A 21,955-nucleotide genomic window follows, 5' to 3' on the forward strand; every position below is an offset into this window, starting at 1 on the left:
CTACTCAGAGTCTCTGGTAGGGTGAGCTGGACTTGAGAGCTGCATATGGTGGAACTAGCGGTGGACATGGCGGACAGAGAGAGGGTTGGTGATGGTGATGGTGTTGGTGGTGTTGCTGATGGCCTAGATTCAGTCTTTCGTAGCAATAACATTGTGATTCCATGACTGATTTGCCCTTGCGACGACACCTCGACATTTGCTAATGGTGGTGTGATAACCGGTGGGCTTACAGTGGGGGAAGCGATGTAGCATTGCTGACTACCTTCATTCGGAGCAGGTGCACATGTGGTACGTGAGGTTTGGTAGTCTGTCCACGCTTGCAAGTGCATGGTGGTTAAATGTCTAAGCATGCAACTGGTATTCAAATTTCTCAGATTTTTCCCTCGGCTAAAGGTCTTTGCGCACTTCTTACAGATAACTTTTGCTTGATCATTAGGATTTTTTTCAAAAAAGTGCCACACTGCACTCTTCCTACTATGGAAGACATTTTGAGGCCTTGCACGCTGTGCTAATTTGACCATCTGGCCAAGCTGTCCTGCAACTCTTTTGGTTTTTGTAACCCATTTTTGGACTGCTACGGTCCTGCCAGATAACAGCTGTTGCGATGTCGTTGCCTGCTGCGGATCCTCCTCCTCTTCTGAGCTATTGGCAGCAGCACCCTCTTCCCCCAATGGATGCCAATCTGGGTCAACAACTGGGTCATCCATCAACTCCGCTTCAATTTCATGTGCACCTTCCTCTGTGTCACCGTGTAAGGTGGTATAGTATGCGGGAAAGGGCACCTGAGTTTCATCAGGGTCTGATTCTGCCTCAGTACACTGCGAGGACAATGTAGTGCTCTGAGTGAATGTACCAGCAGAAAAATCTAGCAGTGGCTGTGCATCAGTGCACTCCATATCAGATTCATCTTGGACTGGGGAATTCACGATTTGACTTGATAACCCAGGCATGGTATGTGAAAAGTGCTCCATGGAGTAATCTGTAGTGTGGCCTGCCGCATCCTTCACTTTTGGTAGGAGTGAAGGACACAAGGAAAGGTGTTGTTCCTGACCAGGAGCCTCCAATGACGACTCAGTGCTTTTATTTTTTGAAACTTCAGAAGAGGAGGCGAGAGAGCTGGAGGCTGTGTCAGCAATGTAAGCCAAAACTTGTTCCTGAAGCTCCGGCTTTAAAAGCGGTTTACCTACTCCCAGAAAAGGGAGCCTTCGAGGCCTTGTGGAGCCAGACGATGACACAGGCTCAACACCTCCTGCCTTAGGTTCTATTGTGCTTTTGCCACTACCAACAGATGCACCACCATCACCACCACCATCAGGACCAGCTGGCAACCCCCGCCCACTTCCACGGCCTCTTCCACCATACTTCTTCATTTTTGTGAAAATGTACCCAAAATACCACCAGCTATATGGTACTGTAAAACAAGGTAGAAGGTGTATATAGTATTGGTGAGAATTTGAATCTCACTAGAGATTTGAGGACGCTGAACTATTGTCTCAGGTCCAGTAGAGATTACACCTCAATGTAACAGGCTGAAATTGGATGGTGTATGACAAGGTGGAGGGTGTATGTAGTATTGGTGAGAATTTGAATCTCACTAGAGATTAGAGGACGCTGAACTATTGTCTCAGGCCCAGTAGAGATTACACCTCAATGTAACAGGCTGAAATTGTATGGTGTATGACAAGGTGGAGGGTGTATGTAGTATCGGTGAGAATTTGAATATCACTAGAGATTTGAGGACGCTAAACTATTGTCTCAGGCCCAGTAGAGATTACACCTCAATGTAACAGGCTGAAATTGGATGGTGTATGACGAGGTGGAGGGTGAATATAGTATTGGTGAGAATTTGAATCTCACTAGAGATTTGAGGACGCTGAACTATTGTCTCAGGCCCAGTAGAGATTACACCTCAATGTAACAGGCTGAAATTGGATGGTGTAGGACAAGGTGGAGGGTGTATATAGTATTGGTGAGAATTTGGATCTCACTAGAGATTTTAGGAGGCTGACCATGATGCTCTCAGTCCAAGTATGGACGCAGGCAGCCTAATAAGCAGGACTGCTGCACACAAAAGGGTGGAAAATGAACGCTTGGTAACTGTGCAGAAAAGAGGAAGAAAAGTATTTTTGCTTTTAAAAAAGCAGTTTGCACAGCAGTGTGCAAACAGCAATGCAGCTATCAGGCAGCCTAATAACCAACAGAGCTGATGCACAAAAATATAGCCTCCCCTGGCACTGCACACAAACTGTTGTGTTGTACAGTGGAAATCGCTAACAGCAGAAGCAGTTTTTTGGTTCTTCTTCCCTGCCGAACGCTCTCCCTTATTCTGAATCAGCAGCAGCAACCTCTCCCTAATGCTAAGATCGGCAGAAGTAAGATGGCGGTCAGTGTGCACGCCCTTTAATAGCCCCTGTGACGCCACACAAAGCCAGCCAATCACTTGCATGCCCTTCTCAAAGATGGTGGTGACAGATGCCTATGTCATCGCGTTGCCCACAGTGTGCGGCCTCCATCATTGGCTGAAAAAGGGCGCTGGAAGCATCATTTGAATCTCGACTTTGGCGCTCAGGTCACCAACCTCGTGGCCGACCTCACGCTATGGTCCGGTTTCGTTTCATGAAACCCGACTTCAGCGAAAGTCGCCGACTTTTGAATTTTACCGACCCGTTTCGCTCAACTCTACTAATCAGCATATCCCCATTATCTTTAATATCTTGCATTGCTATTGTTTCTTGTGCTGTTAAGTTATCACAATGAGTTCCAGTCTTTTTTTCAAGATCCTTTTAAGATTCTTTAGTGCCAAGTGGTTTGGACATCTGCAGAAAACGTCCCGAATAAAAGCACTAGAAAAAAGCAGCATTTACACGCGACCTCACAGTTACATTTTTATGAGTTTAATGGATAAAATAAATCAATCAATCAATCACACTATAGTTATAAGTAGTGTTGAGCGATACCTTCCGATATCGGGAAATATCGGATCGGATTGGATCGGACCAATACCCAAAAAAATCGCATATCGCCGATTCCGATACCGGAAACCAATGCAAGTCAATTGGACACAAATATCGGAATGAAAATAGACCCTTACTTTCCTTGTAGGTTAATTCTGCATGAAGGAAAACAACTAAGAATAATGTAGAATGTATTGGGGGGAGGTGGAGGAGATATTAAAGGCATAGAGGTTTAGCCCAATCAAATGGAATAGCAGGAATTAATTTTTTTTAAGACGTTCGGAGTTACAAAGATATTGACTATGTTAAGCTTTTTTATATTTTGTCAGATATTTATGTTTCACTACTTCCATGCTCTTCACCTTCTTTTTTTACTTCTTCCACACTTTCTCCTTCATCATCCTCTTCAGGGTCATCTTCTTGGTCTTCTTCGGGGTGGTCTTCAGGGTCGTCGTTTTCAGGGTCGTCATCTTCTTTGGGGTGGTCTTCAGGGTCGTCGTCTCCAGGGTCGTCGTTTTCGGGGTCATCGTCTTCTTTGGGGTGGTCTTAAGGGTTGTCGTCTTTAGGGTCATCATCAGGGAGATCCAGAGTGATTACCAAAAACCATTTCAAATAGCTTGACCTTGGAAATGTAGCAGAAGGTACAAGAAGACTGAGGATCTGCTGAGAACCAGCTGACGGTACTGAAACCTGGATGGGTAGCCGAAGGTACAAGAGCCAATGGAACTACCGAGGACCAGCTGATGGTACTGGAACCCGGTTACTAAGCAGGAGGTACCTGTGCCAGAAAGCATTACCAAGGACCAGCAGAGTCGGCTAACCCGACCGCAACACGAGAGTATTGGTGGCAAAGTGACGTTGACCCTACCCAGAAACAGCTGGCATGCTGGAACCAGGCTGGGCAGGAGGGAGTACCCATGCCAAAGACACTTCTGAGCAGCAACTGGCGGTGTTGGAGCCCAGGGATTACAGTAGAAACAGAGTGAAGCCAGAGGCCTAATTGGAGCAAGTTTAATATCTGTAGTAGTGTGAATGTGGACAGAGCAGGAGAAATTGCCGGACACACAGCAGGTGATCAGCTGACGTTACTGAACCCCAATAACACTGGAGCATGTGTTGACTGTGCAGATGGCACTTCTGAGCAGCAACTGGCAGTGTTGGAGCCCAGGGTAAATAATAGAAACAGAGTGGAGGCAGAGGCCTAATTGGAGCAAGTTTAATATCTGTAGTAGTGTGAATGTGGACAGAGCAGGAGAAATTGCCGGACACACAGCAGGGGATCAGCTGGCGGTGCTGGAGCCCAGGGTAAATAATAGAAACAGAGTGGAGGCAGAGGCGTAATTGGAGCAAGTTTAATATCTGTAGTAGTGTGAATGTGGACAGAGCAGGAGAAATTGCCGGACACACAGCAGGGGATCAGCTGACGTTACTGAACCCCAATAACACTGGAGAATGTATTGACTGTGCAGATGGCACTTATGAGCAGCAACTGGCGGTGTTGGAGCCCAGGGATTACAGTTCAGGTGGTAGAAACATGAACACAACAGGAGACCTGGATACTGTTGCCAACCAATTATTTAATCTGGAAGAGGACTGGCAAATTCCTGCGAAATCCAGGCCTTGCTCATTTTCAGAAAAGTAAGCCGGTCAACGTAATAGGAGGATAGTCGCATGCGATGGTCTGTTAGTACACCACCTGCGGCACTAAAGTCACGTTCCGATAATACACTAGCAGCAGGGCAAGCCAGCACCTCCAATGCATACTGGCTAAGCTCTGGCCATGTATCCAGCTTAGAGACCCAAAACTTTAAGGGGGAAGAGCCATGTGGGAGTACACTGAGAGGGCAAGACATGTAGTCTGTCACCATCTGATGGAAACGTTGCCTCCTGCTGACTGGAGCCGTCTGTGATGGTGTAGAATTTTGTGGCGGGGACACAAAACTTTGCCACATTTGGGCCATACTGGTCTTGCCTTGTGCTGAGGTGCTGCTTCTGCTCCATCTTTGTGCAGAGCTTCCTCCACTGCCTCGACGCACTGAGCTGCTTTGTAAAGCAATAGCAGCACTGCTCTCGGGTGGAATGGAGAACATGATGGAATGCACCAGTGTGTCTTGATACTCCCGCATTTGAACCCAAAATGGTGGCGGTGGCTTTTATAGTGCATCATGACATCATTTCAGCAGCCAATCACAGCCATGCCAGTAGTTACATGCCTAACACGCTCTAACAGGATGTGCCCACCCTTCTTAGGATCCTCATTGGCTGAATAAAATCAAACTGGCTCATTGCATTATGGGAACATCCGATTACGGTATTCGATATACTAAAAGTATCGGAACTCAGTATCGGAATTCCGATACTGCGAATATCGGCCGATACCCGATATTGCAGTATCGGAATGCTCAACACTAGTTAGAAGCCATTTGCCGATCACTGTAAATAATCTAATGAATGTATAGTACCGGTTGTTATGCTTATAGTGACACCAAATATGTCCATGTTATTTGTTGATTTGTGATTCTTATTATTTAAAAAAGTGAATTAAAAACGATGTTGTAATTAATTATTTTTTAGTAATTTTATGGGAATAAAATAATCTTACTTTTATTTTCAGTCTAGAAAACATAAACAAAAATACACTGCTATACACAGATGTATCTATATGCATGAGTACAACCTCTGTGTGATATCAGAGCCTAAATGCACATTCATGTGTGGAAAATCTTCACAGCTACTGCCTACAATGATGCAGGTAGTGAGTTTGAATCCTGATAAGACCAGATCAAAATAAAAGAATTGTTTATTTAATTAATGTAAGTATTAACAGATCAGTGAGATGCCGGCCCTGTCCCCCCAAAAAGGAATAGCTAAATGCCCACAACATATTTGCTTAAATTAGAAAGTGCCCTACTCTGTTAAGACTGATGAGATTATAAATCAATTTTCTGCCCCATTATATTTTCATGCTTGTATTCTGTCTCGCTCTATGATCTTCTGCTTGTTCCAATTGGCTACAGCGCACCACAAAATCATCACAAAGTCGGTAAATTGAGGGATAACTTTCGGTAACTTCCAAACAAGTCTGAAAAAATGGCAGTATAGAATATCTATGGTATTTTCATCTTTGTAGAACATTGAAATATAAATTTGCCAAATGAATTTCCAATGAATGCAAATTCTGTATTTAATTATGAAAACTTCATGGAAGAATGAAAGATAACTCAATTTTGATGAAATACTGCATTTGTAACCTTTAACTCCAATCATAACTTGTGGAAATTCATCGGCTAATTTCAAATAACATTACAGCCTCGATTCATCAAAACTGATGTTATTCATGATGGTCTTGATGAGGGGGTGACCTGGAGTCAGAGACGCCTGATTCATTGAGAAGTGCATGCCTTTTAATGAATCAGACTCATATAAATAGTGGCGTGCGCCTCTGCACCTCTCCACAAATCTTACTTCAGGTTGCGATGGCATAAGATCTGTAAAGTAAGCTCACCATCAATTAGGAAAGTGGGCGTAGACACGCCTCATTGTGCCACGCCTTGCCCCAGCTCCGCCAATTTTGATGGAACTTGTTGAAACTGGGGTAAAAACATCTAAAGTTGCAAAATTGTTACTTAATTCTGCTCTGCAAAAAAAATTGCAACTTTTTGAAGCATTTTGCAACAAAATGATGGAATACTTGACCTGGGCCTATATGTTTATGTTTTATTTATTATGTTTTTTTTTATTGTTTAACTGAGCGCCTTTGTGTATCTAATGGAACTGACTTTCGATGGAATTTTAGAATACATTTTTTACAGAAAGCACATTTTCCAAAAGTTGACATAAAATAAATTATATGTACCAATGACCTCAAAATATACTAGCAATAAAGTACACCGAAATATATTTACCTTAACTGAAAAAATAATCACTGACTTGCAAAATATAAATGAAGACCAGCATACTCAGAACTTTCTTTGACACTATAAATTATATCACACATTGATTAACTGCAAATGGTATCTTAATAAAGGAGCAGGAAGAATAAAACTAATTATATTGAAGACAAAACTAAATCAATATCATGATACAAGCAAATAGTGAAGTGCTTCCCAGGAGGGACAGAAAACAACATTGACTTCATTTGAATTCATAGTTAAACATTGACAAACAATTGCCTTATTATCTTTTGATGTACAACAGAGATTTTGCTTCATAGACAAAAGCAGCTTACACAAAAAGATTAAGAAAAGGTCCTAAGATAATGCACGGGTCTTGAGTCATCCAACGATTACAGTATGCCTTTTGACATAAATAGCTTTGAAAATAGCTTTGCGCTATGTGGACTTAATCAGAAATGTCACGGTTTTTGATGGCTTCACACCAGTTTTGCCCCGTTTCGTCAAAATGAGAGGAGTTGGGTAGGGATAGGGTGTGTTGCTACAGCTCGTCTAATTCATGATGAGTTGTAGTGACGCCTTATGCCAGATATATAATTAAGATTTGTGGCGAAGTGCATGGATGCCTGCTTCTCTTAATGAATTGGGAGCATCAGGCTCCAATACACCCCCTCATCAAGACATTGCTGGTCTTGATGAATCGAGCTGCTGTGATATGATATAATAAATAAAATTATTCATCTTTGGACTCATAGTTAAATGGATTAGAGTTTATTCCTGAAAGCCATTGTATGCCAATGCAATATTGATATAAAAAAATGGTGAATTTAAACTAATAAGCAAAATTTTTATTTTATAGTACCCTTAACGCCATGATATATACATTATGCATTAAATTGGTTGTCCAACACACAAAGAACATTTTAATTAATGAATCTTAGAATAATAAGCTTCACATAAGTTTCTATGATGACATAATCTTGTCAATTGCCCCTGCTATTTACTGTGTAATAGCTGTGTCCGACTATTAAGAGCTGCTCAAGTCATGGTCAGCACATATCACAGTTCCTGGCCAGGGGATGAAGCATAAGTCACTTATGATAACTTGAGTATACAAAGGACATACTGTAGTAGCGACTCTCAGCTGCTGTTTTCTGAAGAAACCCATTTCCATGCTTCAACAAATGAGCAAATGTTTATATTATGTCGCATCTCCAGTCCTCTAAGCTCATCACAAATCAAGTTAGTGATATGAGCTAAAGGGCATTCGGATGTCCCATGTCACTGATTTGATTTATGATGAACTCCTTGGACTGGTGACATGGCAGAAACATTTGCTTCTGTGATAAAACAGACAAGAAATGTGCTACCTCACAAAGCAGCTGGTGGGAACCCATACTGTTTCATCTGTGTACTCACTTATCATGAATGACTTATGTTCTCTCCTCTGGACAGGAGCCATGGTATGTGCTGACAATGAACTGGAAGATCTCTGCATGATCCGACCCAGCAAATAACAGTATATAGCAGGGGCACATTTATAAGATTATTTTAGCAGATTCAATTGCAGAACATATTATTATTCCAAGATCTATAGACTAAAATGTACTTTGTTTGTGTGACAACTAGTGTTGAGCGATACCTTCCGATATCGGGAAATATCGGATCGGATTGGATCGGACAGATACCTCAAAAATATCGGGTATCGCCGATTCCGATACCGGAAACCCATGCAAGTCAATGGGGCAATAATATTGGAATGAAAAAAAATCCTTTCTTTACTTGCACATCCAGTTCGGGAGGGGGGAAGTGTGTGGGGGGTGCGTGGGCGGACACTGTGCGTGTCTGTGTGTGTGGGCGGGGTCTGTATGGGCATCTCGGGGGTCTGTGCGGGCCTGCCGGGGGTCTGTGCGGGCTGCCAGGGGTCTGTGCGGGCCTGCCGGGGGTTGTGTGTGTGCAGGCATCGTCCAATGGGACTACAAGACCCATCGGGCTATGCCTGCTACAATGACAGTGATTGACACATTAGCCAATGATGGGACAGTAGTAGTCCCATCATCCGACTAATGTGTTGAATGTAAAAAAAACCCATACATACTACATACATACTACATACATACAACATACATACTTACTACATACATGCTACATATATACTACATTCATACAACATACATACTACATAATACATACATACTATATATACAGTGGGGAAAAAAAGTATTTAGTCAGTCAGCAAAAGTGCAAGTTCCACCACTTAAAAAGATGAGAGGCGTCTGTAATTTACATCATAGGTAGACCTCAACTATGGGAGACAAACTGAGAAAAAAAAATCCAGAAAATCACATTGTCTGTTATTTTTTCATTTTATTTGCATATTATGGTGGAAAATAAGTATTTGGTCAGAAACAAAATTTCATCTCAATACTTTGTGATATATCCTTTGTTGGCAATGACAGAGGTCAAACGTTTTCTGTAAGTCTTCACAAGGTTGCCACACACTGTTGTTGGTATGTTGGCCCATTCCTCCATGCAGATCTCCTCTAGAGCAGTGATGTTTTTGGCTTTTCGCTTGGCAACACGGACTTTCAACTCCCTCCAAAGGTTTTCTATAGGGTTGAGATCTGGAGACTGGCTAGGCCACTCCAGGACCTTGAAATGCTTCTTACGAAGCCACTCCTTCGTTGCCCTGGCGGTGTGCTTTGGATCATTGTCATGTTGAAAGACCCAGCCACGTTTCATCTTCAATGCCCTTGCTGATGGAAGGAGGTTTGCACTCAAAATCTCACGATACATGGCCCCATTCATTCTTTCATGTACCCGGATCAGTCGTCCTGGCCCCTTTGCAGAGAAACAGCCCCAAAGCATGATGTTTCCACCACCATGCTTTACAGTAGGTATGGTGTTTGATGGATGCAACTCAGTATTCTTTTTCCTCCAAACACGACAAGTTGTGTTTCTACCAAACAGTTCCAGTTTGGTTTCATCAGACCATAGGACATTCTCCCAAAACTCCTCTGGATCATCCAAATGCTCTCTAGCAAACTTCAGACGGGCCCGGACATGTACAGGCTTAAGCAGTGGGACACATCTGGCACTGCAGGATCTGAGTCCATGGTGGCGTAGTGTGTTACTTATGGTAGGCCTTGTTACATTGGTCCCAGCTCTCTGCAGTTCATTCACTAGGTCCCCCCGCGTGGTTCTGGGATTTTTGCTCACCGTTCTTGTGATCATTCTGACCCCACGGGGTGGGATTTTGCGTGGAGCACCAGATCGAGGGAGATTATCAGTGGTCTTGTATGTCTTCCATTTTCTAATTATTGCTCCCACAGTTGATTTCTTCACTCCAAGCTGGTTGGCTATTGCAGATTCAGTCTTCGCAGCCTGGTGCAGGGCTACAGTTTTGTTTCTGGTGTCCTTTGACAGCTCTTTGGTCTTCACCATAGTGGAGTTTAGAGTCAGACTGTTTGAGGGTGTGCACAGGTGTCTTTTTATACTGATAACAAGTTTAAACAGGTACCATTACTACAGGTAATGAGTGGAGGAAAGAGAAGACTCTTAAAGAAGAAGTTACAGGTCTGTGAGAGCCAGAAATCTTGATTGCTTGTTTCTGACCAAATACTTATTTTCCACCATAATATGCAAATAAAATGAAACAAAAACAGACAATGTGATTTTCTGGATTTTTTTTTCTCAGTTTGTCTCCCATAGTTGAGGTCTACCTATGATGTAAATTACAGACGCCTCTCATCTTTTTAAGTGGTGGAACTTGCACTATTGCTGACTGACTAAATACTTTTTTTCCCCACTGTATACTACATTCATACAACATACATACTACATACTACATACATACTACATATATACTACATTCATACAACATACATACATACATACTACATATATACTACATTTATACATCATACATACATACTACATACATACTTCATATATACTACATTCATACAACATACATACATACTACATGCATACTACATATATACTACATTCATACAACATACATACATACATACTACATACATGCTACATATATACTACATTCATACAATATACATACATACTACATATATACAACATACATACATACTACATACATACTTCATATATACTACATTCATACAACATATATACTACATTCATACAACATGCATACATACATAGTACATTCTACATACATACTACAGACATACAACATACATAAAACATGCTACAGACATACAACATACATACTACATACATACTACATACAATACATTCATACATTCATACAATACATACATATAGACATACAGTATATATAACATAGAGTACATACTTACCATCACTTGTCACTTTGATCCCCGAAGCCAGTGTCATCTGTAAAAAATATTAAAATAACAAACGACGAGTGTCCCATGACGATCTGCTGTGGAAAACAGCAGCATCAGCTGATGCGACCGCTCTCTAGGGCTCCGGAAGGTAGGTATCCTTCCGCACTGTATTCCTCCACCACTGTAAAAAAATAGTCCCTAGTCTTACTTTTGGCATTGCTGTGTGAGAAAGTTCCCACACAGCTTTTGCCATAAAGTGAGACCAGTGAACTATAGTAACCTCTCAGTGATGCACTGCAGGAGATCGTCTTGGGACACTCGTGGATTTCTGCGGATCAGGGAGTATATTGGTTGTTTGTTATTTTAATATTTTTTACAGTGAGATGACACTGGTTTCGGGGATCAAAGTGACAAGTGATGGTGAGTATGTACTCTATGTTTTATGTACTGTATGTCTATATGTATGTATTGTATGAATGTATGAATGTATTGTATGTAGTATGTATGTAGTATGTATATTGTATGTATGTTGTATGTATGTAGCATGTTGTATGTATGTAGTAAGTATGTAGTATGTATGCATGTATGTTGTATGAATGTAGTATATATGTAGTATGTATGTAGTATGTATGTATGTTGTATGAATGTAGTATGCATGTAGTATGTATGTACTGTATGTTGTATGATTGTAGTATATATGTAGTATGCATGTATTATGTAGTATGTATGTATGTTGTATGAGTGTAGTATATACGTAGTATGTATATAGTATGTATATAGTATGTAGTATGTATGTTTTTTTTTGTTTTGTTTTTTTTTACATTCAACACATTAGCCGGATGATGGGACTATTACTGTCCCATCATTGGCTAATGTGTCAATCACTGTCATTGTAGCAGGCATAGCCCGATGGGACGATGCCTGCACACACACACAACCCCCGGCAGGCCCACACAGACCCCCGGCAGGCCCGTACAGACCCCCGGCAGGCCCGCACAGACCTCGTCAGGCCCGCACAGACCCCCGACAGGCCCGTACAGACCCCCGGCAACCCGCACAGACCCCCGGCAGGCCCATACAGACCCCCGGCAGCCTGAACAGACCCCCGGCAGCCCACACAGACCCTCGGTAGGCCCGTACAGACCCCCGGCAGGCCCGCACAGACCCCCGGCAGGCCCGCACAGACCCCCGGCAGCCCGCACAGACCCCCGCAGGCCCGCATAGACACCCAGCAGGCCCGCACAGACCGCGCATCATGATGACATCATTTCAGCAGCCAATCACAGCCATGCCATTAGTTAACATGGCTAACACAACTGGCTCATTGCATTATGGGAACTTCTGATTCCGGTATTCGATATTGTAAAAATATCGGTACTCGGTAACGGAACTCCGATACAGCGAATATCGGCCGATAACCGATATTTGCAGTATCGGAATGCTCAACACTAGTGACAACCCCTTTATTGAATGTTGTAAATCATGACTTCAATGGTACTATTAATGGCAATTTTTACCTAGTAGCACAAGATATTCAACAGAATTACTTACCATTGGACTGGATATTATAGTTACTAAAAATACTGGAGGCACTTATAATTAATTGAGAACAATTATCCTACAATAAAAGATTTGTAGATATCAATAAGATTTCCTGAAATTGCATTTCTATCTTTCAGTTTGAATGGTCAAGACATGTTCTAACAGAGGTATCTGGAGTTTCTTCTGTTGAAGGTAACATTAATAATTATGAGGGTATCAAAATATATATAGAAACATACTCACCATCACTTATTTTGGTGCCTCCAAGTACAATAGCAGATATTCCAACAGAGGAGGAAAGCATCCAAATACACACATTGATGATTTTTGCTTTTAAAGGTGTGCGGAAATCAAGTGCCTTTACGGGATGGCACACAGCAATATATCGGTCAACACTCATCATTGTCAAAGTGAATATACTGGTAAACATATTATAATAGTCAATAGATATAACTATTTTACATAAAATATCTCCAAATGGCCAAGAGTTCATTAAGAATTCAGTGCTTTGAAAAGGCATTGTAGTAGTCACCAGAGCATCAGCCAATGCCAGATTAAAGATATAAATGTTGGTAGCAGTCTTCATTTTAGTATATCTGTTGAGAGAAAATATAAAAGCTACTGAAACTCAATAAACTTGTAGAAGAAAATTGTGTAATAGTTCAAGTTTGTGAATTAATAAAATAATATTTTAGGCCTTTGCAAAAAACAATTATTTCTCGTAATATAATAAAAAATATGCAATTTATCTGAATGCTTGATCAAAGTATAAGCCAAGGCTTATATGCTTAGTATACTATGTAAGATTAGTACAAAATAATAAAAGAGCTTATTAAACATTATAAACAAACTAAAATTCAATTACCATACATTATACAGTTGTGCTCAAAAGTTTACATACCCAAGCAGAATTTTTGCTTTCTTGGCCTTTTTTCAGGGAATATGAATGATAACACCAAAACTTTTTCTCCACTCATGGTTAGTGGTTGGGTGAAGCCATTTATTGTCAAACTACTGTGTTTTCACTTTTTGAATCATAATGACAACCCAAAACAACCAAATGACCCTCATCAACAGTTCTCATCAAGTTGGCCTAATAACATGCACAGAAGTTGACAAAGAAATGAGTTTGAATGGCTACTAAAGATAACATCCTCACCTGTGACCTGTTTGCTTGTAATCAGTGTGTGTGCATAAAAGCTGAGTGAGTTTCTGGGATCCAGACAAACTCTTGCATCTTTCATCCAGTCACTAATGTTTCTGGATTGTGAGTCATGGAGAAAGCAAAATATTTGTCAACGGATCTACGGGAAAAGGAAGTTGAACTGTATAAAAGAGGAAAGGGAGACAAAAAGATATCCAAGGAATTGATAATGCCAGTCAGCAGCGTTCAAACTGTGATTAACAAATGGAAAATCAGGGGCTCTATAGAAACACAATGACAGTCATTTAGACCAACAAAAATTTCGTCCACAACTGCCAGGAAAATTGTTCAGTATGCAAAGAAAAACTCACAAATTACATCAGGTGAAATATTGGACTCTGAAAACAAGCGGTGTGGCTGTTTCAAGATGCACAATAAGGAGGCACTAGAAGAAAAATGGTCTGCATGGTCGAGTTGCCAGTAGAAAGCCTTTACTGCAGAAATGTCTCAAAGTATCTCGCCTACAATACGCAAAACAGCACAGAGACAAGCCTCCAAACCTCTGGAACAATTATTTGGAATGATGAGACCAAAATTGAACTTTTTGGCCAGAACCATAAATGTTCCATTTGGAGAGAGGTCAACAAGGCTTATAATGAAAAGAACACCATTCTTACTATAAAACACAGAGGTGAATCATTGATGTTTTAGGGATGTTTGAGCTACAAAGGCAAAGGAAACTTGGTCAAAGTTGAAGGAAAGATAAATGCAGCATGTTATCAGCAAATACTGGAGGCAAATTTGCAATCATCAGCACGGAACATGCGCATGGGGCGTACTTGGACGTTCCAACATGATAATGATCCAAAACACAAGGCCAAGTCGACCTGTCATTGGCTACAGCAGAACAAAGTGAAGGTTCTGGATTGGCCATCTCAGTCTCCTGACCTCAATATCATTAAGGCACTCTGGCAAGATCTCAAGGGCCCAGTTCATGCTAAGACAGCCCAGGAATGTGCAGGAACTGGAGGCTTTTTGCCAAGAAGAGTGGGCAGCTTTACCATCTGAGAAAATAAAGACCCTCATCCACAACTATCATAAAAGACTTCAAGCTGTCATTGATGTTAGAGGGGGCAATACATGGTATTAAGAATTGGGGTATGTGAACTTTTTATCAGAGTCATTTGGACAGTTTGGGTTGTCATTATGATTTAAAAAGAGAAAACAGAGAAAACAGTATTTTGGCAATAAATGGCTTCACCCAACCACTAACCATGAGTGGAGAAAAAGTTTTGGTGCTATCATTCATATTCTCTTAAAAAAGGCCAAGAAAGCAAAAATTCTGCTGGGGTATGTAAACTTTTGAGCACAACTGTATGCATTACACAGTAGCGTTTGGTGAAAATTGATTCACACGATTTGATCCATAGACCACACCAGTAATCTCTGTCCACTTGATGGAAGACTTAAGAACCACCTTCTACTTGATGGCATCTGTGCATCTACTTTTAATTAGCGGGCCTGACGTGATGTCACATGTACTGCAATGATGAGACAGTCTGATTCTCTCTAACTCTACTATAAAGGATATAGTTAACTGTACAATTTTGAATATGAGAGAGAGTACAATATTTTAAAAAACGGTCCACAGACCGAAATTTGAAATTAATCTTCAGTTAGCACTACTTCTTTTCTAAAGGCAGCTACCTTGGAGAATTTAAGGAAAGCTGCACTTTCAAGTAATTATTGTCAATATAATACCAAATTCTCCAAAGGCCACCCTACACCAGTTCTCTTCTTTGCTAATAAAGGAAGAGGCTCTAAGGGCTTGCATTGTCTCCTTTTGAAGTCTTTTCATGATTTTCTATGTTTTTACCTAAGAAATCCTGCTTTAAACTTTTGTTTTATATATAGCTGTGAAGATAGATGGGTTAGTGGGTGGTCTGGTCTGCTGGAGTGGCTTTCTTTAGAAAGATTGCATTGAACAGGGGCTTTCAGGGGCCATTTTCTCCATAAGTAGCTCAAGCACAATCACATCCCACAGGGCATCAGCAGAGTGGGCAGCCCAAACATCAAGCCAGCGGTTGCTGTGTTATCAGAGTTGACTACCAAATTCTACATAGGAGACACCCTGTTGAGACAAAGTTTGGAACTTGGTGCAATATCTCTCTGGGCTGATGGTAAAAAGGGCCAAAAGGGTGTCATTAATAGTCCAATAGTCCAGGCCATTCTGAGGCCCAAGCGATTGGACAGCATCCTGTGCCTAGCCAGTCAAACTAATCCACAGGTATTTGTCCCAATCAGCTATGGGCACCTGGTGAATCAGCATCAGAGTCTCAAAGCTTTGCAGATGTTCATCAATCTCTGTTCTGGACTCATTAAACAATGGCATTACTCTCTAGCGAAGATGATTTCCTTGGGGTGGGCCATCATGGAGGTAGGTTCTGGTGGTACTGAAACTCCCAAAACCAATTTGGTAACACAAGCCCTCTCGTCCCTTAAAGGTCCATGTTCCAATGTGATCAACAATTCCTGGATTCGGGCTGCTTGGGACTGGGTGTTTGATTCCAGACTACCACTGCATCCTTGATTTGGCAAGCAGTTTAGTTCCTCTGGGTCCACCAAAGTGGAGTTTTCATCATTCTTCACGATGTTCTGGGCCTCACAATGGACAACTGCATGGATCAAATCTGACCAAGTGTTGGTGGCCCGGTATTCAATCTGTCAAAGCTGGCACAGCTCATATACTCGCCATTTGTTGTTGCGGCTATATATTCCCTCTGATCCTTTTCACAAGACTGAGCTGGTAGGGCTGGACATAGTGGCATCCAACACCTGCTGTGTATACCTCACCTATGGTCTTCTGGGCTTGTCTATATGCCTCCCTCTTTGTGGAGCCCTTGGATCATGTCTATGAACATCAGTCCCTGCAGCTCCTCCAGATCCGCCATGCTGAGTAGTATCCCACTACTGCTGCCAAGTGTGGAGACAAGAGGGTCAGTGTGGGCTCTCGTCTGCTGGCCTGGCTGTCTTTAGAAAGACAGCATGGACCAGGGCTCATCCCACTGAATGCTCATACTCCTTCCTCATGGGTAGAATATTACTCAGACAACACAGGGTGAGGGTAACACAGTGTGGGAATACTTTATTGGATCACCAATAGTCAATAACATATAGTACAGTCCCAGCAAATACACAAGATGGTGCAAATGACACCCTTCTGCTGGCTTACCAAGAATTAGAACATTTGTGTAGGGACACGGGGGTCAGTGAGTGATCTCATCCACTGGTCCAGCTGTCTTTAGAAAGACTGCATGGACCAGGCCTCATACCCTTGAATGTCCATTCTCTTTCCCCGTGAGAAGAACACTACTCAGACAATACAGGGTGGGGGTAAAACAGTGTGGCAATAATTTATTGAACCACCAACACTCAAGAGCATACAAAACAGTACCAGCAAATACCCAAGATGATGCAAAATACAGTCTCATCCTTCCGCTGACTCGCCAGGATTAGAGCTTGTTCCAATGCCAAATACCCCCACCAGTGGTTCCCCACTTTTGGCGAGACCCCACAGCAAGGATGTAACGGCAAGCTTAGGAAGCTAACCGAGAGCAGTGAGGTATGAGGCCACGTGACCCAATTGTCCCAACCTGAATTCTTTATGACATCTCTGGGGTTTCAGTGATAGTCAGTGAAGCAGTCCTGTGTTCTTCCAGCCAGAGCCATAGTCCCCCTAAGCTGATCTGTAGAGTCGCACGGACCAGAAGAAGAAGTCCCTTTATATAGTTCACAACTGGCCTTCAACCAGCATCCAGAGGTCAGAGAGAGATGTGAATAAGGCCAACCTGCACTGTTCAATTATGTAATCTATTTGCATAGTGGTTTCTCCTCTGTTTGGAATGCGAACAAACTGTATAGCATTTGCAATGCATCTAATCAACATATCATCAAACATTATTGTTCAGTGGCAATGCATTACTGTTTTGCAAAGATAACAGAAAATAAACTGTAGGAGATAATATGAGAGGTAAATATTTGTCCTACAAGAAGAGTCAATACTTCAGACAATTTATGATTCTGGGCCTACTCAATTTACTTCTGGCATAATTAAGAACAAAAGCTGTGTCGTCACATTTTGCATCCTTGGAGCTTCCAGGGTCAACTGCCTCAACCAGTGACACCCCTCTTTTGGCATGCAACCAAAGAAATGAGGCAGTGGCAAGCTTAGGAAGCTGAAAAAGTACATTGAGATATGAGATCAGGTGACCTGATTGTTCCAACTTGGGTTCTCCAAATATCTGCATTCCTCCAGTTGGTGCCATGGTTCCTTTGCTGTCCTGTAGAGTCTCTCTGGAAACAGAGGAATATCTTACTTTTATAGACCACAGCTCCTATTCAGAGCATTCTTCCACAGGATTAGGGGAAGGTGGGAGGAGATAATAACTCATTGTTCAAGTGTTAAATTAACTTGCATATTTAGTCCTTCAAGATTTTGTAGAATAATCAACTGCAGGACTGGTACAATGGTTAATCTGCAGGCATTCATCATATTAACAAACATTGATTGTTCAATTAACCTGTATCTTTGTCCTCCAAGGTTATTTCGAAGAATACATTTTAGGGGCTGATAAAATAGCATAGTCAAGGTCACGTGAAGTAATTATCTCCCTCTACTCCTCTTTCGTCAGACTTTATCTGGAATACCATGTCCAGTTCTTGGCACCATATTTTTAAAAAAGACATTGAAAAACTGGTGCAAGTTCAGAGAAGAGTTATCAGGATTGTGAGCGGACTGCAAATTATGTCCTATGAGGAACTGTAAAAGGACCTGGGAAGGTTTCGCTTTCAAAAAAGAAGGCTAAGAGGAGACTTAATAGCTGTCTACAAATATCTGAATGGATGTCACAGTCTATAGTGTATTGGAGCAACATATACATGAGTCTAGTACTCAGCATAGTGGAAGAGCAGTGCTGCGGAGTTGAGTTTCATTGCAAACATGTCTAGTTATCCTTTCATATTGCTGCCAGCTTTGCCAATCATAAGCATCAGGGGTGGGTATATCATTGGTGAAACTTGTGCAGCCACACAGGGGCCCAATAGGTAAGGGGGCCCACTTCCTCCCTCAAACTAGCAAGTAACTTGAGTCACAGACACAAAGAGTGGGCTCATATTCTATCCTTGCACAGTGGCCCTCTTATGTCTGTGTTTGCCTGTAGTAAGAAGGCATCCACATACTGTATATCGGAGGAAAGGACTCACCACTATAGCTTGGAAAAGGCTCAGTGTGAGACATAATGACAGTCTGCTCTCCTCACTGCACAGTTGAGCATAGCAGGTTTGAGTGAGTCAGTGTGGAGGGTGGGGCAGTGCTGCAGAGCTAAGCCTCATTCCAAAATCTTCTAGTAGTTCTGCTCTCATAAGCATGCATCCACATACAAGTTACAAGATAAAAAAGAACATACACTTGTAAGGGATTGAAGAATATCCCTTTAACGCCACCTCCCCTTTAAGAGTTCTCATATAGATACATTGTAAATATTGTACAGATATGATTATGCTCCTGTACTGCTACACTATTGTGTATTACCATCGTTCTCATTGGTACTGCTACATTATATGTGTTACCATGCTGTATAGATTGTACTGTATTGTATTGTAATGTTTTGTGCAAGCTTAGGGTAAGCCAGTGCATCCTTCAGGTTCAATAGTGCAGTGCATTGTTAGTATAAAGTTCCATAAACTGGGTAAGCCTAGTTCTGTTGTGGGCTACTAGATGGGGGTATACTAGTGAGCCTTGTTAGGTATAGTTGATAGATAGTTCACATAAGGGTTAACTGTAGGAGGAGCTGCTATGAGTTAAGCAAGTGTAGGTTATAGGAATAGGTTAGAAGGGCAAGCACACCCAACTAGTCCACAAGGGCTCTAATCCCAGGATGCCATAGCAGCTACGCAACATTGATGAAAAGCAGAATAGCACAAGTACAGTCAGACGGGTGCTGGATGAGATCGGAGCAACCGGGAAAATTGCAGTTTATGACAGCAGCAGGCATGGAAAGAAAGAAGTGGTCCAAGAGTCGTACAGGGAGCAGAGTATTCACCATGTGGCAGACCTTAAATAGGGCTGAAGCTTGCAAGTCTGAGGCAAAGCGGATGAGCAGGATCCCCGATATCTTGAGGTCTCACAGGAGTGATGCTGCGGTACCGACAAGGATGCTACTACCCCAGAATGTGTGTGAGGATACAGAAAGTAAGCAATGGAAAGTGCAGGAGGAATGCTATGTGAACTGTAATGTAACTGATGTGTCTGGGACCATTGAAGAAGAAAGTAAAATCATTGAATTAGCATAAGAACCGGTATCTGTGTCCTTTATTTCAACCCTGAGCACTGGAACCAAGTGTGCAGGAGCTGGGTTGCACTGCAGTGGAATCACTGATGGTGGACCAGCACCTCAAACAGGTACGCCGGTAGAAGCTGATGGTTTTTCTGTGGGAGGAGGTCAGGACACCACAGCCCTGGTGTCCTCGGCTATGACTACCATCCTGGCCCCCTCTTACACACTCACTATAGGTTAGAACAGGCTCAGTGTGAGCCATAAGGACACTGTCAGCTCTTTTCACTGTAGAGTGATTATTTGTGCTGGTGCACAGCAGACCTGATTTTTATTAACATCTTTCAGCTTTCATCTCCAGCAACCATAGTGGGGGGAGGAGCAGTACAGCAGAGTTGGCAGAAGTACACTTGGTTTGGCGATGCTAATGGAGGTGAAAGCAGTCAATTAATCACATTGAAGTCTATTGTGTCCTTCATCCCACTGTAGTGAGGAAAGCAGATTGTTTGTCAATACAAGTTTCACATTGGGTCCTTTTCAAGCTATTGTGGGGGTGTGTTCTTTTTTCTCCAAGTGTGTTGCTGTCTACTTATGATTGACCAGCGTCAGAAAGAGGAAGAGGTACATGGACCCAGTGACATTTATCAGGTAGTACCCACTTTGATTGCTAATATCTCTGCAATGGAGAGGCACAATAAAAAAAAGTATTCTGCTCTGCAAAATCTACTACATCATGTGTCCAGCATGAAAAATATGGTAAAAGTTCCTTGTTAGAACAAGCAGAGATAACAAGAACATACTGTATATCTATCCACGAGCAGTGCTCTTTTAAAGCTACTATGAACCTCCAAATGGTATCATACTCTCTGTATTTTCCGGGTTGCAATTATGTCAGTCTAAAACGGCACTAGTCTCTAATGCACTCAGGGGAATGAAGGAACTATTAATTTCAATAGCTGTATGAAAAGGTCATATACAAGTTAAGGATGTAGAGAGAAACTATTCTGTACATTTTTGGGAACAACCATGGGGACTCAGAACTCATACAATTCCTTTGGACCAAAATAGGTCTTTACCCAACTCTGATAAAAAAAAACTAATTTATGCAGTTCACTTTGGTTGCAATCATTTCGAGGTTTTATGATATTTTCCATTTTATTTACAGTAAATCTCTATGCATTTATATGAAGTAATGAGTGGATCCTAGAGATTGATCTGAGCTAGAGAAATGATTATTTTATCTAGCCATAAAACATTCATTGAATAGTAAGCGAATAGTCTCCTTGGAGCTTCGAGAACATGAATCAAATGAGATGATAATTAAATAGGGATGACTAGTCAAAGGTTGAGTCTGCATGTGATTGCAGATAATTTATCATCATAATAAAAATACAACCCATACTTTATTTACATAGATCTTATATTTCATTAACATCATGAAAAAAGTGATACTTATCTTACCTAGCAAATTAACGGATAAAACAATAGTATGTTGCTGCTCTGTAGTGTCTAAACTGGGGATCACAGGATGCTAATTACATAGAAACTGTAGGTTCATTAGAGCAAAGCGGAACTTATGAGTACCAAATTCACATGATTGTTACGAATTACTGTCATTATGAACAGTCTATATTTTATTCAATTAGTGGAATGTGTATATACATGAAACTTGATTAGAGATAAGCAGATCGATCCGTGGAGAATGGAGTTCAAGTCGAATTTCCTGAAATTCACAAATTGACACTAATTCAAACATTTT

At 41.6% G+C, this 21,955-nt stretch overlaps 1 protein-coding gene across 1 annotated transcript in view; it reads right to left on the bottom strand.

The window, feature by feature from the left end:
* OPRK1 (opioid receptor kappa 1) overlaps positions 1-21,955 on the bottom strand; it is a 255,782-nt gene that overhangs the window by 79,473 nt on the left and 154,354 nt on the right. The window contains exon 3 of the mRNA XM_073583808.1: positions 12,964-13,316. Coding sequence (XP_073439909.1) covers positions 12,964-13,316 — 353 coding nt within the window. The remainder of the gene's footprint in view (positions 1-12,963; positions 13,317-21,955) is intronic.

This window comes from Dendrobates tinctorius, unplaced genomic scaffold (genome assembly GCF_039654945.1).
Source record: "Dendrobates tinctorius isolate UK_male_01 unplaced genomic scaffold, ASM3965494v1 ptg000081l, whole genome shotgun sequence".
In the NCBI taxonomy this organism is placed as follows: domain Eukaryota; kingdom Metazoa; phylum Chordata; class Amphibia; order Anura; family Dendrobatidae; genus Dendrobates; species Dendrobates tinctorius.